The 25,008-nt window shown below is 62.3% G+C and overlaps 11 protein-coding genes across 11 annotated transcripts; 5 read left to right on the top strand and 6 right to left on the bottom strand.

Annotated features, from left to right (window-relative positions):
- Positions 1–1,983: 1,983 nt before the first annotated feature.
- BDZ90DRAFT_234113 (type II DNA topoisomerase) lies at positions 1,984–7,524 on the bottom strand. The gene is made up of 9 exons (XM_025506900.1): positions 6,964–7,524; positions 6,797–6,901; positions 6,011–6,694; positions 5,575–5,945; positions 4,873–5,478; positions 4,522–4,765; positions 4,177–4,439; positions 3,112–3,982; positions 1,984–2,902 (listed from the first exon to the last, which is right to left on the bottom strand). The coding sequence occupies exons 1-9, from the start codon at positions 7,309–7,311 to the stop codon at positions 2,027–2,029; spliced, it is 4,368 nt and encodes a 1,455-aa protein (XP_025360296.1). The 5' UTR covers positions 7,312–7,524; the 3' UTR covers positions 1,984–2,026.
- Positions 7,525–7,845: 321 nt separating this feature from the next.
- On the bottom strand, positions 7,846–8,916 carry BDZ90DRAFT_281496 (hypothetical protein; the record flags this gene model as incomplete). The annotated part of the gene is made up of 2 exons (XM_025509365.1): positions 8,458–8,916; positions 7,846–8,375 (listed from the first exon to the last, which is right to left on the bottom strand). Exons 1-2 carry the CDS (start codon positions 8,861–8,863, stop codon positions 7,846–7,848), a joined length of 936 nt encoding a protein of 311 aa, XP_025360295.1. The 5' UTR covers positions 8,864–8,916.
- A 243-nt stretch (positions 8,917–9,159) lies between these two features.
- On the top strand, positions 9,160–11,389 carry BDZ90DRAFT_243286 (kinase-like protein). Its single transcript, XM_025507428.1, has 5 exons — positions 9,160–9,656; positions 9,730–10,018; positions 10,091–10,825; positions 10,901–11,195; positions 11,293–11,389. Exons 1-5 carry the CDS (start codon positions 9,287–9,289, stop codon positions 11,368–11,370), a joined length of 1,767 nt encoding a protein of 588 aa, XP_025360294.1. The 5' UTR covers positions 9,160–9,286; the 3' UTR covers positions 11,371–11,389.
- Positions 11,390–11,634: 245 nt separating this feature from the next.
- Positions 11,635–12,955, top strand: BDZ90DRAFT_234112 (acyl-CoA N-acyltransferase). The gene is made up of 3 exons (XM_025506899.1): positions 11,635–12,205; positions 12,293–12,377; positions 12,455–12,955. The coding sequence occupies exons 1-3, from the start codon at positions 11,698–11,700 to the stop codon at positions 12,495–12,497; spliced, it is 636 nt and encodes a 211-aa protein (XP_025360293.1). The 5' UTR covers positions 11,635–11,697; the 3' UTR covers positions 12,498–12,955.
- Positions 12,132–14,245, bottom strand: BDZ90DRAFT_281493 (hypothetical protein; the record flags this gene model as incomplete). Its single annotated transcript, XM_025509364.1, has 2 exons — positions 12,132–13,922; positions 14,030–14,245. The coding sequence occupies 2 exons, from the start codon at positions 14,243–14,245 to the stop codon at positions 12,498–12,500; spliced, it is 1,641 nt and encodes a 546-aa protein (XP_025360292.1). The 3' UTR covers positions 12,132–12,497.
- Positions 14,246–14,954: 709 nt separating this feature from the next.
- Positions 14,955–16,040, top strand: BDZ90DRAFT_228363 (hypothetical protein; the record flags this gene model as incomplete). The annotated part of the gene is made up of 3 exons (XM_025504804.1): positions 14,955–15,021; positions 15,099–15,943; positions 15,975–16,040. The coding sequence occupies 3 exons, from the start codon at positions 14,955–14,957 to the stop codon at positions 16,038–16,040; spliced, it is 978 nt and encodes a 325-aa protein (XP_025360291.1).
- Positions 16,041–16,538: 498 nt separating this feature from the next.
- BDZ90DRAFT_234108 (putative HIS7-glutamine amidotransferase/cyclase) lies at positions 16,539–18,740 on the bottom strand. The gene is made up of 3 exons (XM_025506898.1): positions 18,658–18,740; positions 18,488–18,573; positions 16,539–18,412 (listed from the first exon to the last, which is right to left on the bottom strand). The coding sequence occupies exons 1-3, from the start codon at positions 18,686–18,688 to the stop codon at positions 16,655–16,657; spliced, it is 1,875 nt and encodes a 624-aa protein (XP_025360290.1). The 5' UTR covers positions 18,689–18,740; the 3' UTR covers positions 16,539–16,654.
- Positions 18,741–18,943: 203 nt separating this feature from the next.
- Positions 18,944–19,843, top strand: BDZ90DRAFT_234107 (hypothetical protein). The gene is made up of 3 exons (XM_025506897.1): positions 18,944–19,112; positions 19,184–19,407; positions 19,497–19,843. The coding sequence occupies exons 1-3, from the start codon at positions 18,973–18,975 to the stop codon at positions 19,748–19,750; spliced, it is 618 nt and encodes a 205-aa protein (XP_025360289.1). The 5' UTR covers positions 18,944–18,972; the 3' UTR covers positions 19,751–19,843.
- BDZ90DRAFT_234105 (hypothetical protein) lies at positions 19,689–20,693 on the bottom strand. The gene has a single exon (XM_025506896.1). It carries the CDS (start codon positions 20,413–20,415, stop codon positions 19,795–19,797), a length of 621 nt encoding a protein of 206 aa, XP_025360288.1. The 5' UTR covers positions 20,416–20,693; the 3' UTR covers positions 19,689–19,794.
- On the top strand, positions 20,634–22,092 carry BDZ90DRAFT_234103 (ferredoxin reductase-like protein). The gene is made up of 3 exons (XM_025506895.1): positions 20,634–21,073; positions 21,139–21,471; positions 21,601–22,092. Exons 1-3 carry the CDS (start codon positions 20,730–20,732, stop codon positions 21,977–21,979), a joined length of 1,056 nt encoding a protein of 351 aa, XP_025360287.1. The 5' UTR covers positions 20,634–20,729; the 3' UTR covers positions 21,980–22,092.
- Positions 22,093–22,109: 17 nt separating this feature from the next.
- BDZ90DRAFT_281487 (hypothetical protein) lies at positions 22,110–24,477 on the bottom strand (the record flags this gene model as incomplete). The annotated part of the gene is made up of 2 exons (XM_025509363.1): positions 22,110–24,151; positions 24,225–24,477. The coding sequence occupies 2 exons, from the start codon at positions 24,475–24,477 to the stop codon at positions 22,110–22,112; spliced, it is 2,295 nt and encodes a 764-aa protein (XP_025360286.1).
- Between the last annotated feature and the right edge of the window lie 531 nt (positions 24,478–25,008).

Here is a 25,008-nt window from a genome sequence, read left to right as displayed (position 1 = left end):
TTGTGCTGAGTACCACGCTAAAGAGTTGCGGAGGTACAGCAGGTATGCTAGGTGGGGTAAGAGAGCCTTGTCTGTGCGATCAGCGAAACAATGGCAAGAGGCGTGTCAGCATGCATTCTACGACGAGGGCGATGCCAGCGAGGCTCAGCACTCACGGGCGATAATCCTTGGTTCAGACTCCCATCTGGTTGGTCGCCTGGTCATGCTCGCACGTTGGCGCTGCTTGGTCGCGACGCATCTCTTGAAAGATGCATGAGGTCTCTCTGCCGCTATCGTTGACGTAGAGAAGGGAGGTGGTTCAGGCTAGTGGCGGATGATGGGCGCCGCGTAGACGAAGAGTGGCGTTCGTGCTGAGCATCCTGGCTTGACGACCTTGACGTAGGCGTGGCGACCTTCGCGCTAGGTAATCTGAGTGCGATGTTGCCGCGAAGTCATTCAGCTTGACCGCGCCGTAGTGCACAGCCGAGCTACGTCGTGGTGCTAGTCGCTCATGATGAGGATGAAGGGTGAGGAGCGGATGGAGCAAAGGCAAGGTGTTGGACTGGCCGTCGTGCATCGACTCCGCTCTCCACTCCCGTCCGCCTCCCGCCCCGCGTGTGCTGACTAAGCAGCGGGGCGGGCGAGCCACGGGGCGGCGCGCGGACGCACGGTGCACCACGTGGGCGACGCAACCTGCAAGGCGAGCGGGGGGGAAGGCGGGTGGGGCGGGCGGGCGGGGGGGGGGGGGGGGGGGGGGGGGGGGGGGGGGGGGGGGGGGGGGGGGGGGGGGGGGGGGGGGGGGGGGGGGGGGGCGGCGGGCGAGCCGAGAGGAAGACGGTCAGTCGGCTGAGCGTGGAGAGGGTACGGTGTAGGCGCTACTCACTCTGCGTGAAGCCCGAGTACGCGCTGTGCGGTGCTTAGAGGGGGTGAGGAGGGAGGGCGAGGAGGGGAGGGAGGGGGAGGAGAGGATGGGGGGGTGAGAAAAGAGAGCGACGGGGAGACGAGCTTATGTAGGCGTAGCGTCGGGTCGAGCGTCGACAAACATCTCGCCGTGATTGCACGCAGCGATGACTCGACAAAGTGCGGGTGATTGCCAAGCTGCTGAGCAGCTACTCGTCGGGTGATCTCTTCGCGGTCAGGGCCGCCGGGGGCCAGGACCGCCGGGCCCAGGAGCGCCGGTGCCAGGCTGGCGACGGGCCGTACGCAACGCCCCGCTCAGGCACCAACGTAACGCCGCCCGGAGCTCACGCTGCGCCTGCCGTTGGTTGAACAGCCAGAACAGGTGGGAGGTCTACGCTCAGGAGAAGGGCACGCTTTCCTCGCCCGATTAAGCCAGCTACGCAGGAGAGACACTTTCCTGACCAGAAGCGAGACGCAACACGCGGGAGAAGCGTACTTTCCAGACCCGAAGATGAGGGAGACGCGACGCAGCTTTCCAGAAGAGAGAAATGGTAGCAGCTTCCCTAACTCGAGGCGAAAGATGGGCTTTCCTGACCAGAAAGGCGCTCTATGACAGCTTGAGAGAACAGGGGGGCGTCACTTTCCTGACCCAAAGCAATGGACGAGCTTTCCAAACCAAAAATGCGCTGCAGAGGAGCATATCGACACTTTCCAGAGTAGAAAGCGCCACGACGTCGCTTTCCTGACCAGAAAGCTGCACTACAAGGACATCGGCCCAAGAGGGACGATGAGGAGCCCTTTCCTACCTTGCAAAGGCTGTTCCCGACCAGCATCACGAGATCGAACTTGACCCAGCTGCGCCCAGGCCAGCTTGGCATCGGCAGGGCTTGGCTGGACGCGTAGCCAATCCAGCGCACACTACCTTGTGAGCGATGGAGGATGCTCGGCGCACTTTCCTGCCCAGAAGTGAACCTGATTAGCTACTCGATCGAGAGGCGGAGGAGCTCACTTGAAGAGGGGAGTCGCAACGGCGCCAAGCTGATCTCTCCAACCAGCACGCTCTGACCCCGATACGCACGATCACCTCGTTGCACGCTCGTCACGCCCCACTAGATGGTATCGATCACATTGAGTCTCGCGCGCGCGTCTACAGGTTAAACGAGTCGTCATCCTCATCGCTGTCCGCAAACTTGTAGCTCTTCTTCGCAGAGGCGGCAGCGCGAGAGGCGGCCTTGGCTCGGGGCTTGGGAGACTCGGCGTCTACGTCGCTGCCCAGGTCGATCATCGAGGCGTCCTCATCCTCGTCTTCCGCCTTCTTCGCGGGCTTGCGACTCGTGGACGCTGCGCGAGGCTTGGCCTTGGGCTTGGAGGGCGCCGCCGCCGCCGCCGCGACGATGTAGTCGTCCGAGTCGTCCGCCGCCGCCTCGCTCTTGAAGGGCAGTTTGGACTGCGAGGTGGTCGTCGGCTTCTTCGCAGGGGCCTTCTTGGGCGCTGCCTTCTTGGAAGGGCCGGCGAGGATCGCGTCATCGTCGTCGAGTGCGGCAGAGGCGGTGCGTTTGGGTGCCGCAGCCTTGGCCTTCGCTGCGGGTGCGGGCTTAAAGTCGTCGTCGCTATCATCATCGAACATCTCGTCGTCACTCCCCTTGATCACCTTGCGCGCCGCAGCGCCCGTCTTCTTGGCTGCCTTTTTGCCTCCCGTCTTGCGCGCCACGTCCTTCAATCGCCTCTCATCCTCGGCGAGAAGCTTTTCCCACTCCTCGACAAACTCGTGCAAGTCCTGCTCCCAAAGATTCTGCGGCGTGCGACCAAGGAGCGCACTGAGCTCGCGCTCTCGCTCGTCGCGCTGTGCGAGAAGGCGGTCGACCTTTTCCTTTGTGAGGTTGTAGATGGGCATCGAGAGGAGATAGTCAAAGTCGGTCGTGCCAGGCGTGTCGTCTTCGCCCTCGTCGAGGACGTCGTCTTCGTCTGCGTTGACTTCGCCTGCGACCTTGGCGCGTTTGGTGCGGGGGAACGGGCGGAAGTCCTGGGGTGGGGCGGCGTAGAGCGGTCAGCGTGCGATCCCTGGCTCTCTTCGCTCTCTCGCCGCGTGCGATCCCTCGCTCTCGTCGCTCTCTCGCCGCGTGCGATCCCTCGCTCTCGTCGCTCTCTCGCCGCGTGCGATCCCTGGCTCTCTTCGCTCTCTCGCCGCGTGCGATCCCTGGCTCTCTTCGCTCTCTCGCCGCGCGCGCTCACCTTCTTGCGCAGCTCCTCAACGAGCTCGACCCGCTTGCGGTTGTTGACCACCAACGTCTTGGCCACGATCATCTGCACGAAGCGCGCCTGGTTGCTCAGCCGCTCGTACACCGTCTTGAGCTCCTCGACGAGGTGCTCCTTCCTGCGCTGGTAGTGGCCGAGGCGTAGCATGTAAAAGTCGTCCAGGATCTCCTCGGGCGTCGAGTACTTCTTGATCTTGCCCGCAGCGTCAAACAACACCATGTTGGACGTCGAAATCTGCGTCGAGATCTTGAAGAATGCCTCCGCCCCCTTCTCGCTGATCTCGCGCATCCCCTTCTCCGTCAGCTTCACCTGGAAGTGCACCGTCGTGTCCGTGTGGTACTCCTTGTACTCCTTGAGCGTCGGGACGACCTTGTCCGAGCCTACGACGCGCTCCTCCAGCGCTTCCTTGTACGACGAGGTCCACGTGCGCACGGGCAGCTCCGTAATCTCCCACGTCGAGTCGTCGATTTGGTTAATGATGCCAGAGACCTTGTAGCGACCCGGGCCTTGCTCCTCGATGGGGCCAGTAAAGCCACGATACCACGGCTTCATCGCGACCATGTCCTCGCCGCGAAGTCGACGCTGCAGGTTCGCGACGATGTCCAGCGGATTGTAGTTGGGCACAAACGAGGACCAGCCCGTGCCGATGCCCTCTCCGCCATTCACGAGAACCATGGGGAGCGTGGGCATGTACCACTCTGGCTCGATGCTTTGCCCGTCGTCGTTGAGGTAGGTGAGCAGGGCGTCGTCCGAGGGATGGAAGATGGTGCGCGTGATCGAGGGGAGGGCCGTGAAGATGTAACGAGCCGAGGCTGCGTCCTTGCCTCCCATGCCGCGGGTACCGAACCTGGGGCGCGCGAGAGGTGGAGAGGAGTGGGTGGTGCGAGGCGTGGGGTGCGAGGCGTGGGGTGCGAGGCGCGGGGTGCGAGGCGCGGGGTGCGAGGCGCGGGGTGGAGAGGAGTGAGTGGGGGGCAGGAGCGGGTGGTGGAGACGCTCTGTCAGCTCTGTGCCTCTCACGCGTCTCGGGCGCTCACGACTCACTGTCCATTGGGCAAGAGCAGATTGACGTTGTTCGACCCCACGTAGTCCTGCGCAAGGCCCACAATCGTCTGCGTCAAGCTCGTGTCACCATGATGGTAGGCCGAGTGCTCGGACACGTATCCCGCGAGCTGCACAACCTTGATCTCGTTCTTGAGCTTGCGCTTGAAGCACCCGAACATGACCTTGCGCTGGCCCGGCTTGAGGCCGTCGACCATCGACGGGATCGAGCGGACGTTGTCTGCCATGGAGAAGAGGATGAGCTCCTGCGGCGAGACGAGCGGGTAGGGAAGGTGCGTCAGCGAGGCAATTTTTGGTCCAGGAGCGCGGGTGACGCGCGCGGCTCGCCTTGTTGATGAAATCGCTCAGCGGGACCTTGTCGATGTTGTGGTCCAGGTACGTGCCCGGCTTAAAGTTGCGCAGCCACTCCTTGCGGTCGTCTGCCTTCTTCTTGTTAAAGGCGAGATCGATGAGCTCGCGGTCTCCCTCCTGCGTCGTCTCGAACGGGAGCATGTGAGTGCCCATGGCGCGGAAGTAGCGCTTGGCGTCTTGCGCGGTGGATGTACCCAGACCCTTGAAGTACTTGATGACCCTGGGCGCGAGCACAGCACCAGGACAAAGGATGGGCGGGGGAGGCGCGCAGCATAGTCAGCTTCATCTCCTCATGCCACGCCCCACGCCGCACGCGCGCGCACTCACCACCCCTTGCCATCACGATTCTCCTCCTTCCACCGCTCGTACTCTGGAATGGTGAAAAAGGACTTCTCCTGCTTGCCCTTCGTACACTTGACAATCGGCGTGATAAACTCGATCAAAAAGTTGGGCAGCTTGAGCAACGAGGGAAAGAAGTGATCGAGGAAATTGATGATCAACCCCTTGATATGGCTTCCATCGTAGTCCTGATCAGTCATGATCATCAGACGGCCATAGCGCAGCGAGTCGACGCTCTGGTACGTCTTCCCATGCTGCAAGCCCATGATCGTCTTGATGTTGGTGATCTCGACGTTCTTCATGATGGCATCGTGGCCCGCCTCGCGCACGTTGAGCAGCTTGCCTCGCAGAGGGAACACGCCGTAGTTGTCGCGGCCAACCTCGGTGAGACCAGAGACGGCCAGGGCCTTCGCGGAGTCTCCTTCGGTGAGGATGAGCGTGCACTCTCGCCCTTTGCGCGTGCCGGCGTTGTTGGCGTCTTCGAGCTTGGTGATGCCCGTGATGCGCTGGCGTTTGTGACCATCCGTCGTCTTGAGCTGCTTCTCTTGCTGGAACTTGGCGAACGAGAGGACGTTATCGACGACGCCCGATTTCCTGGCGAGCGGCGCGCGAGGCGAGAGGAAGGAGGATGGGGGGTGGGGGTCAGCCTGTGCTCCACGCCGCTGCTTCGTACTCGCGGCGCGCACGCACATGATCTTGCGCGCAAACTCCTCGCTCAACGTCCACTTGCTCCCAAACGCGCTAGGCTTAAGCGTCATCTTCTCCTTTGTCTGCCCATCAAACGTCGGGTTCACAATCTGACAATTGACAAACAACCACAGCTGCTGCCTAACCTGCGTCGTCTTGACTGGCCCATTCTTCTTGTTCTTGGTGAGATTCTCGACAATCTTGTCCACGATGGCCTTCTCGATGACCTCGACGTGGCGACCACCCTGGATCGTGGCGATGTTGTTCACGAAGGAGACCTGACGAGCTTGACCGTCCGAGACGGCAAAGGCTACCTCCCAGGTCTTGCCCTTGTCCACGTGCGAGTCGTAGACGATCGTCTGCTTTGCGGGCACCTGCGCGTGCGGGGGGCGTGGTCAGCCTTTGCCAGCACGCCTGCGCCCTCGCCACTCGCACTCACCGCCTCGACCACGTCGCCATTCTCATCCACCTTGGCACCCCCCGTCAGCTCATTCAGAGCGCTCACGTACATCTCGACGTACTGCTTGAACCCCTTGACTTTGAGTCTCTCCCCATTCAGGTGCACTTTCACATCCTTGACCGTCCCGGCCATATCGTACACACGCTTCATCATCAGCGCCTCCATATCGTCGCTGATCGCCTCCATCTTGAAGCGCGGCAGGTCCGGCTTGAACGTGATGCTCGTATACTCCTGCTTCCCCCCGGCGTTCTTGGTAATCTTGGGCTTCTCCTTGACGCTCATGTTGGCGCGGAATGTCTGCTTGTACTTTTGCTCGCTCTTGCGATCCGCAGTCTCGACGGTGAACTCGGTAGAGTAGATGTTGGCCAGCTTGGCGCCGTATCCATTCCTCCCCCCCGTCACCTTGTCCTCTGCATCGTCGTAGTTGGACGAGGTGAGGAGGTTGCCGAAGATGAGCTCGGGGATGTAGATGCCCTCCTTCTCGTGGATCTCAATGGGGATTCCGCGCCCATTGTTCCACACTGTGATGCTGCCCTCGGCCTTGTTGATCGTCACCTTGATCGTGTCCATCGTGGGGTCGCGCACCTTGTTGTCGGCCGCGTTGACAAGAATCTCGTCGAAGATTTTGTAGAAGCCGGGGACGTACGAGATTTCGCGAAAGGCCTGGTGCGCGCGGCGTGGGGGTCAGAAGAAGGGAAGGCTGCGGTGAGTCGTCGCTCTCGCCTCGCTACTTCGGCAGAGCTCTCGCGCATCTCGCGCACGCACCATCTTCTGGCTCGCAGCGTCGTAGACCCAAAGACTATCAGTGTGATGCTCCACGCTCCCAATGTACGTGTCCGGGCGGAGTAGGACGTGCTCGAGTTGAGAGAGCTGGCGGCGTACGTGGGAGGGTCAGCTCGAGCCCATCAGCGAGGCTATTGCGCGCCACTCACCTTCTGATACGTCTCACTCGCGCTCTTCGCCGTCCCGTTCGCGGTCGTCTTCTTCTCCGCCCCCCTGCCCTCTACAGCCTCGATGAGGGACATGGAATGGTCTCCATCCGCGTCCCCGTCCTCGCCTTCATTGCTCTTCCTCTTCTTCAGCGGAGCCTTGCTCGTCGAGGCAGAGGCGCTCGCACTCGCGCTCGCCTTCTTGGCTGTGGGCGCCTTCTTAGGAGCTGCTGCAGCCTTCTTGGCAGCAGAAGGGGCTGCCTTCGTTGCCTTCTTTGCAGGCGCGGGAATGTAGTCGTCTGAGTCCGACCCAGCATTGTCATGAAATGAGCTCTCTACGTCAGAGGACATGCTGCGCGCGTGTGAGAGTGAGCGGGAGGAGATGGGCAGGAGTGCGAGTGGTGGCGGTCGTGCTCGCTCGATTGGCAGGTGAGGAAGGCGAGACGTCGAGGATGAGGCGAACGGGGGTCTGAGTCGTTTCGTTGAGTTTGCGCGGATAGGTAGGAGGGAAAGCCGCGCCCTCATCAATGAGCGAGGGATGATTGGTTTCGACGACGACCGACACGAATTCAAGGAGCGCGAGTGCGAAAGCGAGAGCAACGCTCGCGCCCTGCCGCCCGCCCGCCTGCCCGCCCCGCCTCTCCGCCTGCCCTGCCTGCAGGCGCCCGCGCGAGGCAATCAACACAAGACGGGAGACGGGAGACGCGCCGCGAGTAGGCGAGAGCAACGGGGAAAGCACGCCGCGACGACGCAAAGCAGCCAGGGACAGGTCAGAGGTCACGGAAGTCGCGTACAATTACAACGTCGAGTGGCGAGCACGAGTGGGCGGTAACGCCGCGCGTCCCCACCAGGGTATCATCCTGCCTTCTCTCCCTGCCACGCCGTTCACACGCGCAAGTCCCTAACCGCCTCGTCCAACCCCCTCGCCACCCTCCTCCCCCTCTCGACCTCCCCCTTCAACAATCGCCTCATCTCCTTGATACACTTGAACGCATTACGACTCCTGTTCAACTCCTCCAGCAACCCCTCCACAACCCCCGCCCCCAACGCCGGCTCCACCACGGGCATACTGTACGTCCTGCGCTGAATTGCAAAAACAAAGTAGGCTTCCTCTGCCGGTCTCTCTGCGCTGAGGTGCGTGAAAGTAAAGGAGATCAAATCCTCCCCAGGACTACCGATACGGCAACCCGTCCTGCTCTCTAGGAGTTCACGCTCAGGCACATTGAGTCGGGCCATACTGCGTAGCTTGGTGGCGATGCGCTGTTTCTCCTCGCGACGCAGGGCAAACTGCTGGCGAAGGGCGTCGAGCTCGCTTTGGATGTCGGAGAGTTGCGAGCTGAGGGAGTGAGCGTAGCGCTCCTTTTCCGATTGGATGCGGCGAGCTTCAGCATCTTCGCTGCGTTCCGTTGCGATTGCTAGGCGGGCAAGAGAGGAGGGGATGATTAGTAGTCTTGCGGGGGAGGGGACAGTCTGGCCTCCTCTTTGCACCGCACTCACCCGCATAAAGGTCATGTTGCGCCTTCTTCTCTGCCTCTACCTCCTTCTCGCGCCCGCGAATGAGCGCCTCACGCTCTTCTTTTACCCTGCCTTGCTCCAGCCTCGCCTCCTCCAACCTCGCGCAGCTCTCCTCGACGTAGTTGTCCAGATTTTCCTTGAAGCCCGCCATCTTGGCGTAGAGCCCATCAAATTGGAGGCCTCCCTGCAGGGATTCGGGGTCGGCAAAGAGGGGATGCTGGAGGAAGTCGAAGGAGGAGGACGAGGGTCCACCCGGCGTCGCAGTCAGAGCGTTGTGGGAATTGGCGTTGACGCTCGAGCCTAGCGCAGGGCCGCGCGGTGTTGCGTAGCTGGAGGGGGTGGCTGCCGTTGGGCCGTACTCGTGGCGAGGGGTGCGCAGCATGGACATAGCTGCGGATGTCGCTGATGGTATCGAGGAGCAGATGCAAAGTTGAGATGAGCTGCGCGAGGAGTCGAGGCTGCGAGTCAGGTCCCTCCAACTCTCTCATCCGCCCTGTCCGCTCGTCGACGCGCCGCGCGTGTTGACGCAGCCCTCACCCCCCACGTGGCACGTGGCGGCATCCATGTGTTGGTCTCGCTTTCCTCTCCCGCTCGCCAGACCGAGGAACGTCAGCGGCGTGTGCGTCGGCGTGCCTGTTGATTCGAATTCCACATTGGCGGAGTCGCACTCGCCGCGCTACACGGGCTACACTCCAACACACGCACACCTCGCAGCATCCCTGCCTCTCCTCCTTACTATCATCATCTATCCCTTCGCTCCCTCACTCCCCTCGCTCCCTCACTCCCACCCCTCGTCGTGTGCACGCACGCCATGTCCCAACCAAACGGCCGCGTCCTCCTCCAGCAGAGCGGGAGCGCCAACAAGAACCTCGCAGCCAGCGCCGCCACGCCTGCTCACCATGGCAAGACCGAGTCGGTCATCACCACCCACGTCCCCGCTGCTGCCCCAAAGACTCGCAGTCAACACCTCGCCGCCGCCGCAGCCTCGACTGCACCTCCTGCAACTCCTGGCGCAAGACTCGAGCGCGCCGGTGCCGGCTCTTCGAATGATGCAAGCGCAAACGTAGAGGACAGCAAGGGGAGCTGGCGTAGCTGGACTCGAGGGGAGGGGTTACAGCCCAGCGAGCTCGAGATTGCTAATATGCCCGAAGTCAGGAGAAAGGCCAACGTATGCCAACTCTGTACGTACTGCGCGCACACCGCGTGTGTGTCTTACATCCGCTCACTCACCTCGCCCCCGCCCGCGCCGCACAGACTTCCTCAACCACTACTTCGACTCGCTCCGCTACCTCTCAGACCGCAAGACTCGCCTCGCCCACTTCGAGATGACCTGCCCTCCCGACCCCGCCTCGACCCACTACAAGCAGGATGCAGCCTCGTACTTCGGTCGCGAACGCGCCCTGCTCCGTAAAAGGAGAACCAAGCTGCGCGTTGCCCAGTTCCATATCATTACGCAGGTGGGTCAAGGTGGGTACGGAGAGGTGTTCCTCGCGAGGAAGAGGGAGACGGGTCAGATCTGCGCGCTCAAGAAGTTGAGGAAGAGGTGAGTGCGGCGCAGCGTAGTGGGCCTGACAGGCAAGGGAAGCTCACACGACGTCTCGCCGCACGCACGCAGGGTCCTCGTCAAGATGGACGAGGTCCGCCACGTCCTCATCGAGCGTGACATCCTCACCGCCACGCGCACACCCTGGCTCGTTCGCCTCCTCTACGCCTTCCAGGACACCGAACACGTCTATCTCGCAATGGAGTACGTCCCCGGTGGAGATTTCCGCACTCTCCTCAACAACGCGGGCATCCTTCACCAGGAATTCGCACAATTCTACATGGCAGAAATGCTCGTTGCGGTCAATGAGGTGCACAAGCTCGGGTACATCCATCGCGACTTGAAGCCGGAGAACTTCCTCATCGACATCGATGGGCATATCAAGCTGACCGACTTTGGACTCGCAGCTGGAGCCCTCAATCCTACGCGCATCGATTCGCTGCGACATCGTTTGGAGCAGGTCAAGGATACGGACTTTGTGTACCGCACGCCGGCGGAGAGGGGCAGCTTGTACAAGGCCATGCGTGCGGGCAATGTGCATTACGCAGACTCCATCGTTGGCTCCCCAGACTATATGGCTCCGGAGGTGTTGCGCGGCAAGACGTACGGGTATTCGGTCGACTATTGGAGTCTTGGATGCATGCTGTACGAGCAGCTCGCGGGCTTCCCGCCATTCTCCGGGGGCAAGCCGGAGGAGACGTGGGCGAACCTCAAGAACTGGCAGAAGGTGCTACAACGGCCTGTGTACACGCGCAAGGAGGATCTTCAATTCAACTTGAGCGACGATGCGTGGGATTGCATCAAGAGGTGCGTGTGCGCGAGCGCCCTCCCCGTCTCTCGTCCCACTGACACCGCCCCTCTCCCCCCACGCTCCCCGCACAGACTCATCGACACCCCCGATCGTCGCTACTCCTCGCTCTCCTCGTGCCAAGCGCACCCCTTCTTCTCCTCCCTCGACTTCACCTCTCTCCGCACCCTCAAAACCCCCTTTGTCCCCTCTCTGAAAAACGAGACGGACACTTCCCACTTCGACGACTTTGACGACCCGGCGGATATGGCCAAGTACAAGGAGGTGCAGGAGAAGCAGCGCAACGTTGAGGGGATCCGGGAGAGGAAGAGCGGGAAAGAGGCGTGTGGCGGGTTGGGGGTTTGGGCGGGTTTCACTTTTGGCAAGAATGTGAGTCGCGGCGTGGCGTGGCATGGCGTGGCGTGGCGTGGCGTGTGGGCGTAGACAGAGAGAAGACTGACACCCTTTCTCCTTGGTTCGCACGCAGGGAGTTGGAGCGAATGGTCGTTCCATGCCGGCGTCGCAGAGCCAGGACCTGTGCGACGCTTTCCAGACGATGTTCTAGCATTGTGGTGCTACCGCCGTCTCTCCTCGCTCCTGTCCGCGCCCTCTATACCCTCTCGTCTCTCGCGTCCCTTCTCTCGCCTCGTGCCATGTCCCTACGCATTTCCATCCCTCTCGACGCTCTGCGCCCGTAACGTTAATGCCTTTCTACGAGTCGCGAGCGTGCAGCCCGCCAAGTCGAGATTGACGCCCTTCCGCCTCGCCTCACATCGCCTTCCGCGCTCCCGCTCCTGGCCTGCCGCACTTCCGTCCCTCCTCGCAACCTCGCAACTTGACATCTCTCCCTCCCTCCCTACCTCGCCTCCACGTCCCCTCTGCCAGCGTCATCATGTCCCGCCTTCGTCCCTTTCGCAGCACCGACCTATTCGCATTCAACGCCGTGAACCTAGACCACTTCACCGAGACCTACTCGTGCTCCTACTACCTCAACTATCTAGCCTTGTGGCCAGAGCTGTGCTTTCTTGCCGAAACGCCTCACGCGGCGCAGCTGTCTTCCTCCAGCACCAGCACCAGCACCAGCACACCCACCCCTACGCCCACAGCCTACCTCATCGGCAAAGCGGAAGGAACCCGCAAAGAGCTGCACGGCCACGTAACGGCCATCACCGTCTCACCACACTATCGTCGCTTGGGTCTAGCGAAATCACTCATGTCCCTCCTCGAGTCGGCGAGTTCTTCCCTCTACTCGGCCTGGTTCGTCGACCTCTTCGTGCGACCGAGCAATGCGCTTGCCGTTGGTCTATACGAGGCCTTGGAGTATGGGGTCTATCGAAGGGTGAGGGAGTATTATGCTGGGGGAGGAGGCAAGGGTGGAGCAGAGGATGAGGATGGGTTTGGTGAGTCGAGCGGGCGAGAGAAGCGAGGAGAGAGAGACGATTACGCTGATGCTGATCATGCCGCCACCCCACGCCACGCCCGACCAGACATGCGCAAGGCCCTTCCCCGGGATACCAAGAGGGAGACGATCAGGCCGAGCGAGAAGGGGATCAAGACGTTTGTCGACGTGCAGTGCGTGGCGCGTGAACCGAGGTGATGAATGGTGCGCATTGATATCTGACCTCTTCGCCCGCACCGCCCGCCCGCAGCGCAACAATCTTTGAACCGACGTATCGCCTCTCCCCGCGCTAGCTAGCCGCCAAGAAAGTCGATGCCAATACCAAACTGCACCCCCTTCCTCTGTCCATCCCCGCGCCTGCTCGTGATCGGCATGCCAGCATTCACTTCCACCCGTAACGGTCCCTGCGTGTATGCCAGCCCCATGCCCGCACTCATGCTCGGCTCGCGAGCCGCAGACAACAACGACTGCCCGCGCGATGAGGCTCCCCCGGCTACCTGCCCCGCATTGAGAAACGCGTGCACCTTCAACGGCCAATGAGCCTTCCCCGGCCAGCAGGGCGCAAAGAGGCTGCCCCCAACCTCGTAGTAGGCCCAACCCCCCAACGAGTCACGCCCGCTCTTTGGGCCGAGGGAGTTGGGTGAGAACATGCGCAACGAAGTCGGCCCGCCCAGATGGAAGAGGTCAGAGAGGTGGTGTCGCTCCCCGCGGCGCAAGGGGAGAATGAACCCTGTGCGCAGCCCCGTAGAATAGCCCCATCCTTGCACTTCGCCCCGCAGGCCCGTGGAAGTGAAGTCGAGTCGCCGTGTCAGGCTCGCCTCCCCCTCCCAGCGCAGGTGATCCCTCCCCCCACCCAACCACCGCGAGGCCAGCTCCGTCACGCTCTTCCCGAACCAACCCTCGCTGCCCAAGAAGGGCTCGTCCCGCGTATCGTGCACGAGGGTGTGCACCAGACTCGTCTTGACATCGTCTCCCCGCTCTCGTCTTACGGGCGTCGATGCCCCCGCTCCCACTCGTCCGATGCGTCGCCATACGCCTTCACAGGCCAGCTCATTCGTCAACCCGCGCGCGCGATTCGCCCCCTCGATTGACACTCGCAGCCCCGCGCTGCTCTCTTCGTGACTCGCATACCAGCTCTTGTCCCTCTCGCAGCTGTACACCCCCAGTCGAGCTACATGATCCGCACTTCCTGCCACCGGAGCACTCAACGTCGCATTGAGTGCGCTTCGCGTCCTTGTCCCGACCTCGTAGCTTCCCTCTAGCTTCTCTCCCCCGCCGAAAAGGTTGCGCACCCTACCTTGCAGCGAGACGGAGCCTTCCCCATTACCCACGTCCGAGGAGCTCTTCAGCCAGAAGCGCGGAGCCTCGGCCAGTTGGATCACTATGTCCGTCTCTTCCTTCGAGTGCGGGGAGTCAGCCGAGGCGGAGGGGAGAAGAGTCACGTCCACCCCACGGAATAGGTCGAGTCGATCCAGCTGCTCTGCTAGACGGGCGGATAAGGCCAGGAGCTCGCGGAGAGTCGTGCGTTCACCTGGTGCTGGGAGGGGGTGCGAGGACGAGGAGGACGAGGGGCCAACGCCCAGAAGTCGTTGCAGCGCGGTGGGCTGGGAGATGTAGGGCGCACAGAGGTGGGATAGAAAGGAGGGACGCACATGCGTTGTGCCTATCAAGCGGATGGAGGAAAGTCGCAGTGGTGGGTGATCGGTTGCCATTGTGAACTGGGGGCGCAGCAGCGTGAAGCGCGCGAAGCAATGAGGACATGTCAGCCAAGGAGGATAATGTGACACGACTCAGCACCCGATCCTCTTCGCTCGCCGTCACTCACTATCCCGCCTTGCAGGGCCTGTTGCGCCGCAATGAGGTTGTGCTCTGGCACTTCTCGCGGGAGTGCAGCGTCGTCCTCTGTCGGAGGGAGAAGCTCAGCGTCTTGCTCCCCCGCTGGCTGAGCATCGACGCCCGCCTCGACTCCTGCCGTCTCGACTCGCGGAGAGGGTGGGACGGGTGGTGAAGAGGACGGTCCCGCTACACCGTCGTCGGACATCGTGGCCATGATCCTTAAGGGGACGGACGGAGCGATGATTGGGATGCGAAGATGCGAAGGCAAAGTCGAAAGACGCAAAGCTGCTGCTGCTGCCGCTGAGCCCCGTCGTCGTCCCTTTCCGTCGACGTCGAGCGGAGTCTGAAACGCGCGAGGCGGCCCGGGCGGCGCGTGTCTCACTCTGGACTCTGGACTGGACGCCAGTCCGCTTCGCTTCTTGTCCTTGCAACCAATCCGACCATCTCCATTGGGCACCAACACATCGCGATGCAGCATGGCTCCACATCCCTCCCCCTCCTCCTCTCGCACAACACGCGGCGCCAGACGTAGCCAGGCCTCGACATCAGCGTCGGCGTCCGCGTCAACATCGGCTCACCCCCTCCCTCTCGCATCACATCCAGCTCAAAGCTCCACCTCCGCCACCCTCTCGCACGCGGCCTCCTCCCCCATCACCCCCTTGACCTCACCACAACGTCACGCTCCGCCTTCATCGGCGACATCGACGGATCGCCCCACCCGCGGAACGAAGCGACGCCGTCCAAATCGGGATCATCCTACCCCGCTCGTTGAGAGGGCGAGGGCTGCTGCTGTTGTGGGGAAGGAGGACAAGAGTCCCGCTCACAGTCACTCTCAGAAGGGAGGTACGCCCCGTAAGAGGCGTAGAAGTCAAGTGGACGAGCGTGAAGAGGGGCAGCAAGATGACGGGCAGGAGATGAGGGATAAAGAGGCGGAGAAGGAGCAGAGACTCTTTGATGGGTGGAGGGAGGAGTACTTTGAAAGTAAGTAGCGCCGTCCCTCCCCTTTCCCCTCCACGTCGAGCATTTGACATTGAACTGCTGCTCCCCCGCACGCGCAGTCATCGAACAACTACCCCTGGAGCTGCATCGTTCCTTTGCCCTGATACGCGAGCTGGAGGGACAGATCAGGGGACACATGGGCACGATACGGTTGGAGACGGCTAGCTATGTGAGGGGCAGGAGGGAGAGGGTGCGAGAGAGCGCGAATGGCGAGGAGGAGGAGGAGGAGGAAGGGGAAGAGGATTTCGCCACACCTCCCCTCCCCGTGCCTGGCGCATCAGCCCCGGCCCCACTGGCGTCCCTCCAACCCGCACCTCCCGCACGACCCCCACCACCGTACACTCGCCCCTCGTCGCTCACACGCATCTCCCGCTCCCTGACAAGCATCATAGCCTCGTCCGAGGAGAAGGTCGGCCTCGCCCTGAGCGCCTATCAGCTGATCGACAGGCAATGCAGGCGATTGGACGTCGAGCTGGCCAAGATGACGGGGCAACAAGCAGGATCCACCGCTGCCGTGGGGACGGGCACGGCGAACACGACTGCGACTGCGACTGCGCCGAGCGGGGAGGCGGTGAGGCCCGGAACGATGGAGAGTGGGGTCAGTCAGATGCATATCGGAGGAGTGGCAAAGGCGAATGGCGGCACTGAAGAGCAGGCCAACAGCAGCAGCGGCACAACGCTCCGCTCTACACGAAGCAGGCGTGGCGGTGGACCGTCCCAGCAGTCAGGCGCCCCTCTCCCCGAGCCAAGCAGCACTGCCTCTGCCTCTACGTCTGCGGCTGCGTCTGCGTCTGCCCCTCCCCTCGCATCCACATCAACGCACCTCGACGTCGAAATCGAAATGGCCTACGACCCCAATGAGCCCGTGTACTGCTACTGCCAGCTACCCTCCTCGGGCAACATGGTCGGGTGCGACAACGAGGAGGACCCGCTAGGACGCACGCCGGGATGTCCGCGCGAGTGGTACCACTTGGCCTGCCTGGAAGCGCGTGGTGAAATGACGCAAGAGGAGTACAGGGACCTGTTAGAGGGGAGTAAGCGCAAGTGGTACTGTGCCGATTGTAGAGGGACGCTCGGCCTGCCCTTGGCCAGTGGGAGTGCGGGCGCGGCAGGAGGGGCACACGCTCACGCTGCCGCCGGCGCCGCTGCTGGTGGGGATGAGTGGGTGGACGACGAAGACGAGGCGGGTGAGAAGAAGGGTCAGAGCGCAAAGAAAGGCAAGGGCAAGAAGAAGGGCAAAGGATGGAGCAGACCGCGCAACCAGAAGGTGCAGCGACGCGCCGCAGCCCCCGCCGCCGCCACCCAATCACAGTCATCTGCTGCTGCGCCGCCCCCGCCGCCGCCAGCAGCGAAGAAGGTGCGCCTCAAGCCTGGGCCCAAGCCTGGCTGGAAGATCGCGAGAGCGAATGCTGAGCAAGAGGCGAAAGCGAAGGCGAAGGTTGTGGGGAGGAGCGCCGGTCGAGGACGCAATCAGGCCGCTCCCGCCTCCGCATCTTCCTCACGACGAGGCAGCGCAAGACGCAAGTAGCCTCCCCCGCGCGTCCCCATCTTCATTTCTCTCACCCTCACCTCTCCGCGTTGCATGCACAAATCTCTATTCCCTTCACGCGCACCTCTACGCCAGTACAGCATCCCTCTCTCCGGGCTTAACGGCATCCCCCTTCTCCTCGAGCACGACACCCGTCGTCCCCTTCTTCTCCAAATCGTGTTCCCTCCTAACCACCAGCCCTGCCCCCTCACAAGCCTCCTTAACCTCGTCAATGGCCACCTCCCCACGATGGAAAATCCCCGCAGCAAGAGCAGCCTCGACGCTCCCCTGCTTCCACCCCTCTCGACGTGGCGCAGGGCTGAAGATCTCCTCAAAGTGGGCAGCCTTCCCCGCCCCAGAGGAGGCGATTACGGGTACAGAGGTGTAACGTCGTACCAGCTCGATGAGATCGCGGTCGAACCCTTTACCCTGACCATCCGCGTCTATCGAGTTGACGAGAAGCTCTCCAGCCCCGAGGAGCTCGACGCCACGCGCTAGTTGGACGACATCCACGTCGCGCGTCTCACGACCGCCCTTGGTCGTGCAGGCGTACCACCAGCGTTGTCCCTCTGCGGAGGAGACGAGAGACCAGGCGTGTGCGGCGGGCACTTCTTCCCCCTCTGAGAGGTACACCCTGCGTGGGTCAATGCTAACCACCACTGCTTGTGCTCCGTAATTTCGCGAAATCTGCTCAATCCCTGTCCCACCCGTCAGAGCCGTCTTGGGCGCCTTGGCCGGGTCGTATTCACCCTCTGGCAAGCTGGCAAGCAGACCCTCAACAGCACTAACCGCCTCGCTACCAATACTGACCTTATCCGCCCCAGCCCGGAAGTAGGCCTCTGCCACCTCCTTTGCACTCCGCCCCGTCCCGTCTGGATCGACTGTGTCCTTTATTCCGCCGCCGATGGTCAGGGGGACAAAGATGCTCGCGGCGGCTAGCTCGGTCATGCGGAGCATGGGCTGATCCCGTAGCGCGGAAGAGCGGAAGGAGGTGATGTTGAGAAAAGTGACTTCGTCCGCTCCAGAGAGGTAGTAGCGCAATGCGAGGTCGACTGGCTTGCCCAGATTACGAACGTCCCCGCCCGAAGAGGAGGAGGCGCCGCTGGTCGTGGCCTTTTCTCGCACGTCGTAGGACTCGCCCTTTGTGACTACGAGGTCGCCCGCGTCGTTGGAGCGCACGTCTAGGCAGGCGACGATTCGTTTTGTTAGGCCGTCCTTTTTGCGTGGGATTGCGGCTTGCGTGGGTGAGAGGAGCCAGTCGTCTGGCTGCGCTGCTGCTGCTGCTGCTCGCTCGCTCGGCCCGCCAGGGAGCTCGAGCCAAGCCCTGAGCACGTCGAGACCGGCACGCCCGCTCTTCTCTGGGTGGAATTGCGTAGCAAAGACGTTGCCCTGTTGCACGGCCGAGAGGTAGACTTCGTTGCCGTACTGCGTTGTGGAGAGGGCGCAGCTAGAGTGAAGCTGAGGGTCAAAGGCCACGCGGTACGAGTGGACAAAGTAGAAGTGGCGGCGTGACTCGGCGTGCTCCTCCTCCGCCTCGCCGCCTCCGCCGCTCACGGGCAGACCATACGCCTCGGCGCTCTTTCGCACCGGTCTCGCCCTATTCCAGCCCATGTGTGGGACCGTCTTCTTCTCGCTGTCGAATCGCTCCACCCTTCCTGGGAGGACGGCGAGGCCTTGGATGCCGGGCGCTTCGGAGGAGGACTCGAAGAGGGCTTGCATGCCTATGCAGATGCCCATGTATGGGCGACCAGAGGCAATGTATTCTTTGAGGGGCTCGGCGTAGCCTTGCGTGCGGAGGGAAGTGAGCGCTTGGCCAAAGGCGCCGACGCCGGGGAAGAGGAGTTTCTGGTGCGCGTGTGGGCGTGGCGTGAGCCGGTGAATGGGTTAGGGAAGGTGCGCAAAGGGAGCGCTGCCACTCACGCTGGCTTTCTTGAGGTCATCGGGGTGGCGAACCCACTCAAAGTCGTAGCCTAGCTTGCGGATCGAGTTGGCCAGGCTGCGCACGTCTGCGCGGGCGCGGCGTGAGGGCACAGAGGTCACAATCAGCTCAGCAATCCCATCTCACCTGCACCGACGCTTCTCGTACTCACTACCTGCGCCATAGTCGAGGAGGTAAAGCATCGTGGCGTGGCGTGGCGTGATGTGATGCGATGGCAGGAAGGAAGGAAGGAAGTTCGCTCGCCTCTCGTCGTCTCCGAGTCAAGTCGACGCACGTCCAACTCGCTTCTCGGTGTCAAGGCCTCGTCGGACTGGCGACGGCTGCTTACGTAAGGCTTGAGCACGGAACCAGCCCTCCTCCCCTCGTCCTCGCCGACTCCTCCTCCCTCCGCGTCTCTTTTCTGTTGTTCGTCCCTCCCTGCCGCACTCTCACCCAGCAGCCAAGTCACGACAACGACACTCCTCCAATGGCCACCCCTGCCAAACCTTCTCAACTCTCCAAAGTCCTCGCCCGACTCAACGCGGGCTTGGGAGCATCAAAGTTGAGCCCGGCTGTTCGTTCCTTGCGGGTTAGGGCGGGGAAGAGGCATGGACAGGTGGGGGAGAGGTGAGTGCGCGAGTGGAACGCAGAGCGATGCTGCGAGCGAGACGTGCTGATGATCCTCGCGATACGCGCAGGCAGTTCATCAAGGAAGTCCTCCCGCGTCTGGCGTACGCTAATCCCACTGTGAGGGTGGACGTACAGTTCCTCGAGAGGGGGCAGGGACAGGGAAAGGCGAAGGAGGTGGTGGCTGCTACGACTACTGGGGAGGAGGGGGAGACGGGAGACACGGTGGGGAGCGATGCGGTGTCAGCGGGATCTTCGTCGTCAGAAGAGGCCTCGAGTGTTGAGATTGATTTTGGTGCGTATCCTCGCGAGCGTGGCCCGTCTAGGCTTTACCTGACTGATGACCCACCCCTGCTTCCCCGTCCTCGCTCGCTTCATCGACAGGCAATACGACGCCGCCACGCAAGATCTACCTGACCGCTCCTGGTGGGGCATCCAAGCCTGCAGGGAGTATAGTGAGGGAAATACTCGAGTTGGCCCGATTTCAGGACGCTGCGGCAGCGTCGACTTCGCATCATCAGCAGCAGGAGGCCGGAGGAAAGGCGGGACAGGCTCGAGCCCCCGAGCCTAGCAGTACGAATCTCATGGGCAGCGCAGAGGGGCAGTCGACTGAAGCTGGGTCCTCTACGCCGATGTGAATGGTAGATAGAATACAAGCACTCAAGTCTTCCAACAATTGCAGTCACGCTTCCTTGCTACTCTCGGCCTCCCACCAATCCCGATACCCAGTATTCCACACCATCTTCCGATCACAAACCTCCCCTCCTTCCCCCTTGGCAACCCACCAAGGCTCTTCCCCCCTCTCTCCCAGCTGCTCTTTTGCTTCTTGCACCCTAGCCCTCGCTTCACTCACGTCACCGCCATTGCGACCACGCGTGCCGACGTCCCTACGGGCGTCCATTAAACGCTTGGTCCAGTGGGTCACGAAGGAGGGGGAGAGGGAAGGGTCGGTACAGCGCCACAGGCGGCCGCGCACGACGAAGTAATGCCCGTCGGGGGTGGTGGGGTATTTGCGCTCTGCTTTTGGCTTTGGTGTTGCGGGTTGCGCTCCTGCTTCTGCTTTGCCCTTGCCCTTGCGCTGCGACCCCTTGATAGAGGGAGGTGACGTTGACGTTGACGTGGACCCAGACGCAGGGGCGGGACGCTCCTCCTCTTCTTTCCCCTGCCCAATTCGCCCGGCCTTGCTCTTCGTGCTCCTCGTGCTCCTCGTGCTCCTCCTTACGGCCTGCTCTCCCCTCTCCTCGTGCTCGTGCTTGTGCTCCTCCCTCCTCGTCATCCGCTTCCTGGTGCGATCAGCAGGCATTCCTCGTCTCGTCTCGTCTCGTTGCGACTAACCGTGACGTTTTGGCAGAGAGGTGAGAGAGGTCGCGAGCTGGGGTGGAGGTCGAGGGGAGCTTCGAAGGGCGGATGGACGGATGGGCCACGCGGCAGCGGGTGTGCGCCCCGCTCCGCCCCCGCCTCACCCTTTGCATTGACGTAACCGGTCTCGAGGGCGGGCAGACACGAGGGTTGTCAATCGAAGCGCACGCCGCACGCCGCACGCCGCACGCCGCACGTCGCTCCTTCTCATCCTCTTCCTCCTCACCACACCCAACCCCAACCCAATTCTAGCAAGCCATGCTCCGCACCGTCTTCTCCCCCGCTCTTCAATCGAGCCTGCGCAGCGCGAGCGCTTCCACTCGTCAAAGTGTACGCGGTTACGCCTCTGCCCCCTCTTCCGGCTCCTCGACATCGAACCTGCCCCTCCTCCTCGGCGGCGCCGGTGTCGCAGGGCTGGGCGCATGGGTCCTCATGGGCGGTAATGCCAACGGCGTCCCCAGCGCGAGTGACGCAAAGGCCGCAGCGGGCAAAGCGGCTGCAGCCGTCCCTGGCGTAGGGGGAGCTGCCTCTGCGCTCAACAAGGACGAGTGGAGGGAGTTTAAGCTCAAGGAGGTCGTGCCTTACAACCATGATTCGGCGACGTGAGCACGAGATGTTTGCCAATAAGATGTAAGAGCCTGACACCATCGCCCCTCCGCTCGCGCAGCTTCGTCTTCGAGCTTCCCCCTGGCACGGACTCTGGTCTCTCAACAGCCTCTGCCGTCCTCTTCAAAGGTGCCGACTCTTCCCCCGTAAAGGACAAGGATGGCAAACCCGTCATTCGTCCCTACACTCCCGTCTCCACTCCCGCCACGCAGGGTCATATGGACTTCCTCATCAAGAAGTATCAGGGAGGAGCAATGACCTCTCACGTGCATGGGTTGAAGCCTGGGGACAGCTTGAGCATCAAGGGCCCGATTCCCAAGTTCCCTTACAAGGCCAATGAGTTTGAGGAGATCGGTATGATCGCCGGTGGGAGTGGGATCACCCCGATGTGGCAGTGAGTGGCGCGGTGCGTCGCGTGTTCAACCAAGATGTAGCACTTCCCCCCCCTTCCCCCCTTCTCCCTCGCCCAATCGTCTTGCTGACTCCTGACCCTGCCCTTGCTGCTCGCTGCGCCCCACCACAGAGTGATGCAGGACATCGCCAACAATGCTTCGGACAAGACTCGCGTCACCCTCGTCTACACCAACAAGACGGAATCCGACATCCTCTTGCGCGAAAAGTTCGACGCCCTCGCAGCCAAAGACCCTCGATTCAAAATCGTCTACGGTCTCGACAAGCTTCCCTCCAACTTCAAGGGATTCCAGGGCTACATCACGCCAGAAATCATCTCGCAACACCTCCCCGCTCCGGGTAAGGCGGACAAGGTTAAGGTCTTCGTCTGCGGACCACCACCTCAGGTGGAGAGCATTTCCGGTGGAAAGGGGCCAAAGGGAAGTCAGGGAGAACTCAAGGGCCTGTTGGCCGATGCGGGCTATCAGGAGTCGCAGGTGTACAAGTTCTGAGAGCGGAGGCGTGACGCGCTTGGCGTGCGTAGAGTGGTAATAGAGATGGATTGATCAATCAAAAAACAGAGATGGGAATGAAAGCCCTCCCCGGCGTGCGTGCGTGCGTGCGTGCCGGTGGTCCTCCGCATCATGCTCCGTTCGCACCCCCACCCCTCGCCCGCCGTGCATCCCAATCACGTTCCATCCCCTCGACCCTACCCACCATCTCCCTCAACTGGCCGCGCAGCTTCGAAATGACCAGCCCGTCGATCGGGGCCAGCAACGCCGCTCCCTCCGCACCCCCAACAGCCTTATTATTCACGTCTGCGCCCGCGCACGGAGCCCCACCGGTCCGCCAAACGCGTGCCATCCCCTCCTCGAGGTCGAGCAGTTCGAGTCGAATGGCAAGGAGGGCGATGCGTTGTGCGTTTGCTGGGCGGGGAACGTAGCTGCTCCCTATCTGAACGGTGGAGTGCAGGGCGCCGGACGACGCCGAGGCCGACGCCGAGGCCGACGCCGACTTTGGGGATGAGATGGAGCCGGAGGATGAGGAGGGCGAAGCCGGCGAGGTTGAGATGAGAGAGGAGGGAGCACTACCCAGTCCCGCCCCCACCCCCGCACCGCTGAATCCAGTGCCAGTGGGTGGCACCCCGAACCCATCTCGTAGGATCCGCACCGCCCTCGTGTAGATCTGTAGCGCGAGGGAGATGAGCAGAGAAGCATTGTACCGTTTTGCTCTGTGCGCCGCCGTCGCCGCAGCTGCCTCCTCATCTCCATCGCCCTCTCCACCATTCGTACCGACCGCGTAGCTGGAGCTGGTGGGAGGACGTGCGCACGTAGGGCACGTAGAGGAGCAGGCGCACGACGCGCTGATGGCTTGCGAGGCGGAGAGGGTTAGATGGAGAGAGAGGGGCTCCCCCCCTGCGGCGCCCGTGCCTGCTTCCCCCTCGGCTACTTCGTTACCGCCGCCGCCGCCATTGCTCGGCGAGAGGGTACGCTTCACGCGCAGCAGGCAGACGTCTGACTGGCAGAGGCATGTGCACCCGTTGCCCGAGGGGTTGGGGACGCAGTGCACACGTGGAGAGGTCGAGGCCGAGGCCGAATCTGCAGACTTGGTCGCGCGCGGCTTTGCGTCGTCACCGCAACAACAGCTTGCTGCGCCAGTGCGGGGACAGGGACCCCTTGCTGGTGCGACGGGCTCCTCCGCAGCTCGTGAAGGCGGGTGTGCACGAAGGGATGCAGTCGCAGTCTTGCTCTTGGTTGACGTGGAGCAGCACGACTTGACCGCAGTTGGCGCAGGGGGAACAGTGAAGGCCGAGGTATCCGCACTTTCATTCGTGGCCGGCCACGCTCCGCCCTGCAATGTCTGCCCCTCCCTTGTCCTGATCTTTCCCGACCCCATTCCATCTTGCGGTCCACGCGGCCAGGCTGGTTGTGGCTGTGGCTGTGGCTGCTGCTGCGGATTGAGGGCAAAGGGGTCTAGACTGGCATATCGATCCTGTTGCGGCCGCTGCGCCTGCTGCTGCGTCCCCGTCCCCCCGCCGCCCATGAGCCCCTCGTCGAGGTTCCAGTGACACCAGCTCAAGTCGCTAGGAACCGCATAGCTGACCGCTTCATCCAGGATGGTTCCTGCCCACCAGCTAGAGGCATCGCCTGACGTTGCAGGAGGTGGTTGAGCGTGCAGATTCGAGGGGACGCCACCTCCGCCAAATAGAGAAGCAGGAAACGTATCGCTCGATCCTGATGCGCCGGCGGTAGACTGGCCAAGTAGCGATGACACGCTTGGGCCGGCTTCGTTGCCCCCGCAGAGCATTCCTGCTGTCAAGCCGTCGCTTGAGCTGATCTTGACGCGATCGAGGCTTTCGAGGTAGGCTGCTAGCTCGAGTGAGTCCAAGGCTGATGGCTCGTTGCTGCCGCCGGTGGCGCTCGCGAAAGGGTCTAGCGGCAATGCCGAGCTGGACGCTTGAGGCATTGGCGCAGCGTCGAGCAGGCTCTTGAAGGGATCCTCGCACTGCTGAGCAGGAGCAGCAGCAGCAGCAGCAGAGGGTGGGCTGGATCTCCGTCTCTTCAAGGGCGGTGAAGCGATGCTGACGTTTGTTGGACTGCCCGCACTCGCACTCCCACTACTTTCTGCCCTAGCGATCACCGCTTTTGTCGTGCCTTTGGGTCGGCCGATACGTGCGCGGATGTCTGTGCGAGCGAGTCAGAGCAGGTCAGCAAGGCGTAGAGCCTCTTCGCACGCTGGATGCCCCACGACACTCACTGTATCGACACTCCACCCCCGCCGTCCTACAACGATCGCAGACCTCCCGATTGCCATCGCATTTCAGCTTTCGACGTCGACATTCATCGCAGGATGCGCGCACTGGCAGGTTTCCATTCGCGTTTGAAGGAGCTGGCGTCTTGGCGGTGGTGCCGCGAGGAGGAGAAGAGGATGACGACGGGGACGAGGACGACGACACGATGTTGATGGGACGGGGAAGACTGGGGGCAAGAGCGACAGAGGAGTTGGACATTGTATGCTACCTAGTCAAGTCGAAGGAAGGAGTGGGCCTCGTTCCCCTCGTTCCCCTCGTCCTCCCTCGGCGCCTTTCCAGCTCACGGGCACCCGAGTGCAGTCTCGCCGCTGTTGTCCCCTCTTGCTGCCAGGCGAATCGCGTGCAGCCTTCGCACCAAGCTGCTTGCTGGTTATTATGTGAAAGCGAGGGAAGATGCGAAGAAGCAGTTGCGGAGCTGGAAGATGGGTGGGATGATGAGGTGGGTCAGGATGATGAGAAAGCGAAGGCGTCGACTTTTGCCGCCCCGAAGCTGAGGAAAAGGGTCCGTCCGCCCTGCGTTGACCTCGGCGCAGCGTGGGCCACGCTGCGAGGCGTCCGATTCAGGGCGGGCAAGCAACGGGAGCCGCCGGCAGAGACGAGAAGGCACGCACGCACGCGCGAGTGGCAATGGTGAATTCATTGAATCGCAGAGGGGGAAGTGGCTTCATATCAAGGAAAAGCGGGATGGAGAAGAAGCGGAGAGAAGGCGAGGCTTCTGTCACGGAGATG

This window comes from Jaminaea rosea (genome assembly GCF_003144245.1).
Source record: "Jaminaea rosea strain MCA 5214 unplaced genomic scaffold BDZ90scaffold_14, whole genome shotgun sequence".
Classification (NCBI taxonomy): Eukaryota; Fungi; Basidiomycota; class Exobasidiomycetes; order Microstromatales; genus Jaminaea; species Jaminaea rosea.
Note: the sequence above shows the minus strand (reverse complement) of the source record. Positions and strands in the feature narration are given on the sequence as shown.

Excerpts from the sequence above, each read along its gene's own strand:
- BDZ90DRAFT_234112 (XM_025506899.1), top strand. The coding sequence starts at position 11,698 with ATGTCCCGCCTTCGTCCCTTTCGCAGCACCGACCTATTCGCATTCAAC. Across the intron at positions 12,206-12,292 it reads AGAGGATGAGGATGGGTTTG|ACATGCGCAAGGCCCTTCCC; the intron begins GTGAGTCGAGCG and ends ACGCCCGACCAG. Across the intron at positions 12,378-12,454 it reads AAGACGTTTGTCGACGTGCA|CGCAACAATCTTTGAACCGA; the intron begins GTGCGTGGCGCG and ends GCCCGCCCGCAG.
- BDZ90DRAFT_234107 (XM_025506897.1), top strand. The coding sequence starts at position 18,973 with ATGGCCACCCCTGCCAAACCTTCTCAACTCTCCAAAGTCCTCGCCCGA. Across the intron at positions 19,113-19,183 it reads CATGGACAGGTGGGGGAGAG|GCAGTTCATCAAGGAAGTCC; the intron begins GTGAGTGCGCGA and ends CGATACGCGCAG. Across the intron at positions 19,408-19,496 it reads GAGTGTTGAGATTGATTTTG|GCAATACGACGCCGCCACGC; the intron begins GTGCGTATCCTC and ends CTTCATCGACAG.
- BDZ90DRAFT_234108 (XM_025506898.1), bottom strand. The coding sequence starts at position 18,688 with ATGCTTTACCTCCTCGACTATGGCGCAGGTA. Across the intron at positions 18,574-18,657 it reads CCTCGACTATGGCGCAGGTA|ACGTGCGCAGCCTGGCCAAC; the intron begins GTGAGTACGAGA and ends GCGCCCGCGCAG. Across the intron at positions 18,413-18,487 it reads ATGACCTCAAGAAAGCCAGC|AAACTCCTCTTCCCCGGCGT; the intron begins GTGAGTGGCAGC and ends CACGCGCACCAG.
- BDZ90DRAFT_234113 (XM_025506900.1), bottom strand. The coding sequence starts at position 7,311 with ATGTCCTCTGACGTAGAGAGCTCATTTCATGACAATGCTGGGTCGGAC. Across the intron at positions 4,766-4,872 it reads AATCGTGATGGCAAGGGGTG|GGTCATCAAGTACTTCAAGG; the intron begins GTGAGTGCGCGC and ends GCTCGCGCCCAG. Across the intron at positions 4,440-4,521 it reads TGAGCGATTTCATCAACAAG|GAGCTCATCCTCTTCTCCAT; the intron begins GCGAGCCGCGCG and ends GTCTCGCCGCAG.
- BDZ90DRAFT_243286 (XM_025507428.1), top strand. The coding sequence starts at position 9,287 with ATGTCCCAACCAAACGGCCGCGTCCTCCTCCAGCAGAGCGGGAGCGCC. Across the intron at positions 10,826-10,900 it reads GCGTGGGATTGCATCAAGAG|ACTCATCGACACCCCCGATC; the intron begins GTGCGTGTGCGC and ends CTCCCCGCACAG. Across the intron at positions 11,196-11,292 it reads GTTTCACTTTTGGCAAGAAT|GGAGTTGGAGCGAATGGTCG; the intron begins GTGAGTCGCGGC and ends GTTCGCACGCAG.
- BDZ90DRAFT_234103 (XM_025506895.1), top strand. The coding sequence starts at position 20,730 with ATGCTCCGCACCGTCTTCTCCCCCGCTCTTCAATCGAGCCTGCGCAGC. Across the intron at positions 21,074-21,138 it reads TACAACCATGATTCGGCGAC|CTTCGTCTTCGAGCTTCCCC; the intron begins GTGAGCACGAGA and ends CCGCTCGCGCAG. Across the intron at positions 21,472-21,600 it reads GGGATCACCCCGATGTGGCA|AGTGATGCAGGACATCGCCA; the intron begins GTGAGTGGCGCG and ends GCCCCACCACAG.
- BDZ90DRAFT_234105 (XM_025506896.1), bottom strand. The coding sequence starts at position 20,415 with ATGCCTGCTGATCGCACCAGGAAGCGGATGACGAGGAGGGAGGAGCAC.